The sequence below is a fragment of the Muscardinus avellanarius genome (assembly GCF_963383645.1).
Source record: "Muscardinus avellanarius genome assembly, chromosome: 1".
Taxonomy (NCBI): Eukaryota; Metazoa; Chordata; class Mammalia; order Rodentia; family Gliridae; genus Muscardinus; species Muscardinus avellanarius.
In genome coordinates this window covers 233,263,044-233,272,378 of record NC_137786.1, presented here as the reverse complement: position 1 = coordinate 233,272,378, position 9,335 = coordinate 233,263,044, and the positions used below count along the sequence as shown (strand labels likewise).

Genomic DNA, 9,335 nt, shown 5'->3' with positions numbered 1-9,335 from the left:
CCCAATACGGAAGCGGCGGGTCCTCGGATTCGACCGCTGGTGGGTCCGGACCATGGGGCGCCCGTGGGCTGCGGGGAGCGCGGAGGGAGCGCCCGCGCGGCTGCCTCTCGTGCTCACGGCGCTGTGGGCCGCCATCGTGGGCCTGGAGCTGGCTTATGTGCTGGTGCTGGGTCCCGGGCCACCCCCGCTGGGACCCCTGGCTCGGGCCTTGCAGCTGGCTCTGGCCGCCTTCCAGCTGCTTAACCTGCTGGGCAACGTGTGTCTCTTCCTGCGCTCAGATCCCAGCATCCGCGGCGTGATGCTGGCCGGCCGCAGTCTGGGCCAGGGCTGGGCGTGAGTGGAGCGCGGGGTCCGGGGTCAGAAGCGGGAGACTCGGACGGGGGATGTGAGATGTTAAAACCAGCTTTCGTTAGCATCCGGGTTGTTAGAGCCAGAGAACTCCCTAGAACCTGGCATGGAAGAGCCAAAATGAGTGTTTTTTTTTTTTTTAATTCACATACTTATTGAGGACCTTCTGTATGCAAGGTTCTGTTCCGGGACTGGGGGTACAGTAAAACAGATGATCCTCAATGCCTTGGAATTGGTCCCAGTGGGTGAAGGGGCAGATAAGAAACGTCAGGCACAGTAAGTAAGCAAATTGTAAAAAAAAAAAAAAAAATGTTAAGAGAATGATGATATTGAAACAAGAATTGGGGCAGGGTAGAGAGGGTACAAGTTTCAATTTTAAATAGGCCGTCAAACCGGGTGTGGTGGTGCATGTCTGTAATCCCGCACTTGAGGGGCTGAGGCAGGAGGATTGCAGGTTCGATACCCTGATTCAAAATTAAATAAATAAATGCCAGGCGTGGTGGCGCACGCTTGTAATCCCAGCATTTGGGAGGCTGAGACAGGAGGATCGCGGTTCCAGGACAGCTTCAGCTACTTGGTGAGGACCTTTGCAACTCAGTGAGACCCTGTTTCAAAATAAAGAATAAAAAATAGGGCTGGGGGTATAGCTCAGAGGTAGAATGCCCCTGGGTTCCATCCCCAGTACCGGAAAAAAAAAAAAAAAAAAAGACAGGTATGGTGGTGCACACCTGTAATCCCAGTTCTTGGGAGCCTGAGACAGGAGGATCCCAGGTTCAAGGGTGGCCTCAGCAACTTAGCAAGGCTCTCAGCAACCTAGTGTGACCTTGTTTCCAAAAGAAAAATTGGGGTGGAGGTGTAGCTCGGAGGTAAAATGTCTCTGAGTGACTTCATCCCCAGTAGCACCCCCCTCCAGAAAAAAAAAAAAAAAAGAGAGAAAAAAGAGGGTCAAGGTGGAGTTTAGTCCCCAGTACCAAAAAAGAGGGTCACGGGTGGACCTCACTGAAACATCGGAACAAAAACTTGAAGAGAGGAGGGAGTTAGCCAGGTTGGAATTTGAGGGCAGAGTGTTCCAGGTAGGGGGAACCGACCAGGCAAAGACCCGGGGGTGGGGGGGTGGGGGGGTAGCTGTGTGCCAGGCACATTCCTGGACAGCAAGAAGCCAGAGTGGCTGGAGTGGACTGAGAGGGGAAGAGATGTCAGCAAGAGGGCCTCATAGGACCCTGACACAGAGGACCGGAGAGTCACCGGAGAGGGTTTTGAGCAGAGGAGGAACGCGATTTAGGCTTGAAACGGCTGTCTGGGATGAGACTGCACTAGGAGAGGAAGGGGGAGGCGAAGACCAGGCGAGAGACTCCTACGGGACAGTTCATGGCGACTGGCTGGAGGCGGAGGAAGTCAGAAATCTGCTGTTGGGTATTAGAGGCCGGACTGGGGATATCAAAGCGGGCAGCGACCTCAGACCTACAGTGCTAGGGGCCTGGGGAACCTCCTTCAGCCTCCGTGTACCTTCAAGAACCCGAGGTCCCAAGCGCAGGGGCTGCCGCTGGGCACGATCTGGGGCACGCAGGGCTGCTGCTGGGGGCACTGACCCTGAGCTTCCTTCCTTCCCTGCAGCTACTGCTACCAGTGCCAAAGCCAGGTGCCGCCGCGCAGCGGGCACTGCTCGGCCTGCCGCGTCTGCGTCCTGCGGCGTGACCACCACTGCCGCCTGCTGGGCCGCTGTGTGGGCTTCCGCAACTACCGGCCCTTCCTGTGCCTGCTGCTGCACGCCGCCGGCGTCCTGCTCCACGTCTCGGTGCTGCTGGGCCCCGCCCTGGCGCTGCTGCTGCGCGCCCACTCGCCAATGCACACCGCCGCCCTGCTGCTGCTGCCCTGGCTCCTGCTGCTCACAGGTGAGGGCCGGCCCGTCCTGGCGGAGGCCATGGGAGCCCCGACCCAGTGGCATCTGTGGGTCTGAGCCTCAGTGGCATCTGAGCTGGGTGTACAGCACTGCGCTTCAACGCGCTGCCCCCGGGACAAGGGCAGACAGAGTTCTGTCTGGGAAGATTCCAGGACTTGTTGGCAGAGGGGGAAAGAGCAGTCAGAGTCCCGGGTGGTAGAAAAGAGGAGCATATTTATGTATTTGCTTATTTCTCTTGCTGGGGATTGAACCCAGGGGCATTCTACCTCTGAGCGTCACCCTCAGCCCTTTATATTTATTTTGTTTTGAAATACGGTCTTGCTAAATTGCTAGTTAAGAGTCTTGCTAAATTTCCGAGGCTGGTCTCCAACCTGTGATCCTCCTGTCTCTGCCTCCCGAGTCCTGGAATTCCAGGTGTGCCCCAGCACGCCCGGCAAGGGGGAGTAATTTTAGGGAAGTGGGCGCTCTGAGGACAGCCGCATGAGCCGGAGGCGCAAAGGCGAGTGGATGGGAAGTAGAAGAGGTAAGGCTAGGATAATCTGTTAGGACCGGATGATTTGTTGGGGCAGTAGGGAGCCGGTGAAAGCTCCAGGCCGGGGAAGGTCCTTTGCTGGGGGTTGGGAGCAGAAGACTTGGAGGCCGAGGCGACCGAAAGGCTGTGTTCTGAACGACATGCTTATTCCTTTCTTTTGATGCCACCCAGGTCCCTCGGGGATGCTTTGCACTCCATCTCCTCAGTCCTTCCTCCTGACCTTCCCAGCCTCCCCGGAACCTTAGATACCTCCAGCCGCTCTTGAGAAAGAGGCTGCGGGGTTGTCAGTCTCCTGCCCGCATGGGCTTTTACCATTTTAAAGTGTATAATTCATGATGTGAGACTATAATGCACCAATAAAAGCCTATTAAAAAATTAATAGGCCGGGCGTGGTGGCGCACGCTTGTAATCCCCGCGCTTGGGAGGCAGAGACAGGAGGATCGCGCAGGTTCGAAGCCAGCCGCGTGCGCTGGTTTAAGAGACCCTGTTTCCAAATAAAAATGTAAAAATAGGTCTGGGAGTGTAGCCCGGAGGTAGAAGGGCTTCCAGGAACCCCAGTACCACACACACACACAAAAATAATAATAATAAGAGCCGGGCGTGGTGGCGCACGCTTGTAATCCCAGTACTTGGGAGGCTGAGACAGGGTTCGAAGCTAGCCTCTGCTACTTAGTGAGGTTCTCAGCAACTTAGGCCCTGTTTCCAGAAAAAAAAAAATATAAAAAATAGGTCTGAGAGTATAGCCCGGAGGTAGAAAGTCCCTGGGTTCCATTCCCAGTACCACACACACACACACAAAAAAAAAAAAAAAAAAAAAAAATTAATAAAAAGAGCCAGGTGTGGTGGCGCATGCTTGTAATCCCAGTACTTGGGAGGCTGAGACAGGAGGATTATAGGTTCAAAGTCAGCCTCAGCAACTTAGTGAGGCTCTTAGCAACTTAGCAAGACCCTGTTTCCAAATAAAAAATAAAATAGGGCTGGGAGTATAGCTCCGAGGTAAAATGTCCCTGGGTTCCATCCCCAGTACCACACACAAAAAAAAAGGATTGGGAGTGTAGCTTATAGATAGAATGCCCCGGGTTTAATCCTGAGTACTACACAAAAAATAAAGTGTATAATTCAGTGAATTTTAGCATATTCACAATGCATTGCAACCATTGTCACTAAATCCGGAATATTTTCACTCCAAAAAGAAACCCTGTACCCATTAAGTATCCATTTCTCCATTCTTTTCCTAATCTCCCAGCCTTGGCAACCACTCATCTCTTTTGCCTATTTTTTTTTTTTTTGGGTGGTACTTGGGGTGGAACCCAGGGGCCTTCTACCTCTGGGCCACACTCCCAGACCTATTTTATATTTTATTTGGAAACAGGGTCTCTTAAGCCAGCTGAGGCTGGCTTTGAACCTGCGCCATCCTCCTGTCTCCGCCTCCCAAGCGCGGGGATTACAAGCGAGCGCCACCACACCCGGCTCTTTTGCCTTTTTTAAATTTTTTTGTAATACCAAGGATTAAACACAGGGGCATTCTTTCTCTGAGCTACACCCCCAGCTCTATTTTTATTTATTTACACTTGATCTTAGCCAAAAGGCCGAGAAGCGATCTATTTTTATTTCTTTATTTGATTTTTTTTTTTTTTTTTTTTTTGCGGGTCTAGGAATGGAACCCAGGGGCATTTGACCTCCGAGCTACACCCCCTGTCCTATTTTTTATTCATTATTTTGAAACCAGGTCTCACTGAGTTGCGGAGGGCCTCACTAAGTAGCTGAGGCTGTCCGCGAACCACGATCCTCCAGGTCTCAGCCTCCCGTATGCTGGGATTACACGCGTGCGCCACCATGCCCGGCTTTATTTCTTTATTTGAAACAGGGTCTCACTAAGTTGCTGAGGCTAGCTGGGAACTTGCAATCCTCCCGTCTCAGCCTCTCAAGTCCTGGGATTCCAAGTGTGCGCCACCACGCCCGGCTCTGATCTTTTCCTATTTCTATGGATTTGTCTATTCAGGACATTTCTATAGGAGGTCACACAATACTTGTGACCTTTGATGCCTGCCTCCTCTCATTTAGCCCCACGTGTCACATCGTCTAGTAGTTCATTATTCAGCAGGCATGTTGCTCAAATTGGCAGAGGTGGTTCCATTGTGATCCAGATCACAGCTGTAATTAAACCGCTGAGACACCGTCTGTTTGATGTCCCAGCGCTCCCTGAGGGCAGAGCTGCCCTCTCATCCTAGTATATTTTGTGTCCAGCCTGAGGCCTCATTCACCAGCGGGGCTGTCTGCCTGGTTCTGTGGTTGCAGCTACGGACTTGGTATTTGCAAAACCACGGAATCAGCCCTCCCTCATGTGGAGGGTAGAAGCGGAAGGAGGGTAGGAGCTGGGCTTTGGGGGTTCTGGGCCAGACCGCTGCCCCTAACCCTCTGTTCTTTCTGCAGGCAGGGTGTCTCTGGCCCAGTTCGCCCTGGCCTTCGTGACGGACACATGCATAGCAGGTGCGCTGCTGTGTGGGGCTGGGCTGCTCTTCCACGGAATGCTGCTGCTGCGGGGCCAGACCACGTGGGAGTGGGCTCGAGGCCAGCACTCTTATGACCTGGGCCCCTCCCACAATCTGCAGGCAGTGCTGGGGCCCCGCTGGGCTCTCGTCTGGCTCTGGCCTTTCCTGGCCTCTCCCTTGCCTGGGGATGGGATTTCCTTCCAGACCACGGCGGATGTGAGGCTGTCAGCCTCCTGACTCCTGCAGGAGATAGAACTGAACAGGGCAGAGGGGAGCCGCAGGTGGGGCTGCAAACTCTTTGTTTCTGGTCCCATCCCCAGCCAGGGGATGGAGGTCAGGCTGGGCCTGACAGTCTGCAGAGAGCATCTCCAGCCCCTTCCTTGCCCCTGTCCAGTCTGGAGTCCCCTGGCCAGGGCTCAGGCCCTGCCATTCTGCCTCTTTGGGCAGAGGATTGCAGAGGAGGGTCTGGCAAGGGGCTGTCTGGCTGCCCCTCTGCTGGGCTAGTAAAGTGCCCACCTGGTCCCTGGCCTCTCTCCATCCTTGCTGGGTTTCTGATCTCTTGCCTTGTGAACCCAGCCACTACTTCTGTCACGGGCCTGAGAATCACAGAAGAGCTGAGGGTCAGAGGGGCCAGTGCTGTGCCTCCTCTGGCCCTGGCTGGGTAGGGGTGGGATCCAGGCAGTGAGAAGCCAAGCATGCTTTTCAAGATCAGCACCTTATAGTGGGAAGCATTTCTGCCACGGCAGTTGCCTGGAAGCTCTCTTGGCTAGCCTGGCACGTCGAGAAGCTGCTAGGTTCCTTATTCTGTGGGTGGAAACCGGCAAACTCTATTGCCTGACAAGATGACGGGCAGCAAATGGAGGAGGCAGGACTTGGACCCAGGTCTCTGTGCTTTTGCCTTCAGCCTTGTACAGCTTAAGGAAGCGAGTAGTAGAAAATCAAGTAAAGCCCTGAGCCGGGTGTCAAGAGCTGTGAAGACCAGTGCTGCGGGCATAGGCTGTACCTCTCCGTGGGCTCTTTTTTCTTGTTTTTGTGATCCTGGGATTGAACCCAGTGGTGGTCTATCACTGAGCTATACTTCCAGCCCTTTTTATATTGAAACAGGGTCTCAATGAATCGCCAAAGCTGGCCTTGAACTTGTGAACCTCACGTGTTGGTCTCCCAAGTACTGGGATTGTTGGCTGCCCCACTGTCCCGCTCCTCTGGCCTCTGTGGGAGCTGCTTACTCATTATTTTAATAAATACAGTAAAGAGTTAAGCATGGGTGGCTTCAACACACAAGGTTATCTTGGTTTGCTCCTAGATTCTCAGTGCAATGATAAGAAATAAAAACGAAGCCAGGCATGGTGGCGCACACCCATAATCCCAGGACTTGGAAGCCTGAGACAAGAGGGTCACGGGTTCGAGGACAGCCTCAGCAATTTAGTGAGGCTATCAGCAACTTAGACCTTGTTTCCAAATCAAAAAATTGGGCTGGAGTGTAGCTCAAGATAGAATGAATGTCCCTGGGTTCAATATCCATTACCATAAAAAGGAATGAAAGAAGGAAGGAAGGAAGGACCCATACAGTGGTGCATGCCTGTAATCCCAGTACTTGGGAGGCTGAGGCAGGAGGATTGCAGGTTTGATAACAGCCTCAGCAATATATTGAGACCCTCAGCAATTTAGCGAGGCCCTGTTTCAAAACAAAAATAAAAAGGGCTGGTGGGCCAGGTGAGGTGGCTCACGCTTGTAATCTTAGTACTTGGGAGGCTGAGACAGGAGGATCGCAGGTTCGCAGCTGGCTGTAGCTACTTAGCAGGGCCCTGTGCAACTTAGTAAGATCCTGTTTCAAAATAAAAGAATACAAAGCCAAGCGTGGTGGTGCACACTTGTAATCCCAGTACTTGGGAGGCCGAGACAGGAGGATCCCAGTTCTCCTCTAGCCTCAGCTACTTAGGCCCTCTGCAACTTAGTGAGACCCTGTTTCAAAATAAAGACTAAAAATCGGGCTGGGTGTAGTTCAAATGAATGCCTCTGGGTTGAATCCCCGGTACCACAAAAAAATAAAAATACAATAAAAGAATACAATAGGGCTGGGGGTATAACTCAGAGGTGGAATGCCCCTGGATTCAATTCCCAGTACTGCAAAATTAAATAAATAAATAAATAAATAAATAAATAAATGGGCTGGTGGTATAATTTGGAGGTACACTGCCCCTGAGTCTAATCCTCAGTACCAGAAAGGAAGAGAGAAAGAAAGAGAACCTGTTCCCATAGGGAGGGGCAGAAACCCCCTAAATCTTGGAGAGGCTCAAGAATTCCACCAGTACGTGGAAGGTGAGGGGTTAGGCTTCAGGCCAACAGTGGGGCGTGGTGGTGCACACTTGTAATCCCAGTGCTTGGGAGGCTGAGGCAGGAGGATCACAAGTTCTCAGCCAGCCTCAGCTACTTAGTGAGGCCCTCTGCAACTTAGTGAAATCTTGTTTCAAAATAAAGAATAAAAAAATAGGACTGGGGGTGTAGCTCAGAGGTAGAATGTCCCTGGGTTCAATCCCCAGTCACACACACACACACACACACACACACACACACAAAAAAAAAAAAAAATAAATTACAAAGGGTTGGGGGTGTAGCTCTGGGATAGAAAGCCTCTAGGCTCAATCCCCAGTACACACACACACACACACACACACACACACACACACACACACACACAGAGTAGGTGGAGCCTACCCCACTGGCCCCGCCCACCCTGGGCTCTCAGCTTCTGGCAGGATAGGGCAGTGTTTTGTGAGTCTGGGGATGGAACCCAGGGGCATTTGACCTCCGAGTTATACCCCCTGCCCTATTTCCTATTTTTTATTCTTTATTTTGAAACAGGGTCTCACTAAGTTGCAGAGGGCCTCACTAAGTAGCTGAGGCTGTCCTTGAACCCCCATCCTCCAGTCTCAGCCTCCTGAATGCTGGGGTTATGAGCGTACAGCACCACACTTGGCTGGGGCAGTGTTATTGGAAGGCGAAAGTGGACCAGGGGATCTCTGGGTGTCTGAGGTGGGATGGGGTGGGGTGGGAATAAGGGGCTGGACCAAAAGTGGGGTTAAGTGATAGTCCTGGGGATCACAGGCTGGTCCTTACCCCAGACCTCTGCCCAAGCCCCTGGGGGTTATTGCTTTCCCAGTCAACCATGCTCTTGCTACTTTTGATTTTAGACACTTGGTGCGCCTGACACTGTGTCATCAGTCCTCTCCATCACACCCCGCATTCCTCCAGCATATCCACACCCCGCAGTCCTCCAGCATATCTTATTTTCATGTTTCTTATTTAATAGTGAGGAGATGCAAAAGATTTATAAAACACCCACCTGCACATCTGTTTAGGGAAATCATCATTTTCTCCCAAGACCCAGCGGTGCCCCCCGCTGGTGGGGGGACACTGCCCTGTCTCCAAGCCTTGCTTTGCTTTCTTATTTTGTTACATGTTGGTTTTGCATGATTGGAACTTTGTATAAATGGAATCATATCAAGTTTATCTTCTGACTTGCCTTTTCACTCAAAATTGTGTTTCTGAGATGTATATATATTGTGGCATGCATGGTCCAGGGTGTATAGCAATCTACCGAACATGCCAGTGAATCCTTTTTCTACTTGGTGTCATTTTACGTGCCCCTGTGTTCTTTGGGAATCACCCACTAAGAGCCCTGCTCTTCCATACAGATTGTAGAATCAACTTGTCAAGTTTCACCAATAAAAAATCCTCTGAGATCATGACTAGAACCTCATTGAATCTATAGATCAGTTTGGAAAGTCGGCATCCACCTGCAATTGAATTTTCCAATTTGTGAAATGTCAATCTCTTCGCTGAATGTTTTCAATAAAGTTATACTTGTTCTCATTAAAGATCATGTCTTTGTGTGTGTGTGCGCACGTGCGTGCGCGTGTGTGTGGTGCTGGGTATTGAAACAAGGGGAATTCAACCTCTGAGCTACACCCCAGCTATGTTTTTGTGTGTGTGTGGTACTGGGGATTCAACCCAGGAGTATTCTACCTCCAAGGTATACACGCAACCCTATTTTTTTATTCTT

At 51.6% G+C, this 9,335-nt stretch overlaps 1 protein-coding gene across 1 annotated transcript; it reads left to right on the top strand.

Annotated features, from left to right (window-relative positions):
* Nucleotides 1-52: 52 nt before the first annotated feature.
* ZDHHC24 (zDHHC palmitoyltransferase 24) lies at nucleotides 53-5,509 on the top strand (the record flags this gene model as incomplete). The annotated part of the gene is made up of 3 exons (XM_080717213.1): nucleotides 53-333; nucleotides 1,963-2,240; nucleotides 5,214-5,509. The coding sequence occupies 3 exons, from the start codon at nucleotides 53-55 to the stop codon at nucleotides 5,507-5,509; spliced, it is 855 nt and encodes a 284-aa protein (XP_080573339.1).
* Nucleotides 5,510-9,335: the final 3,826 nt, after the last annotated feature.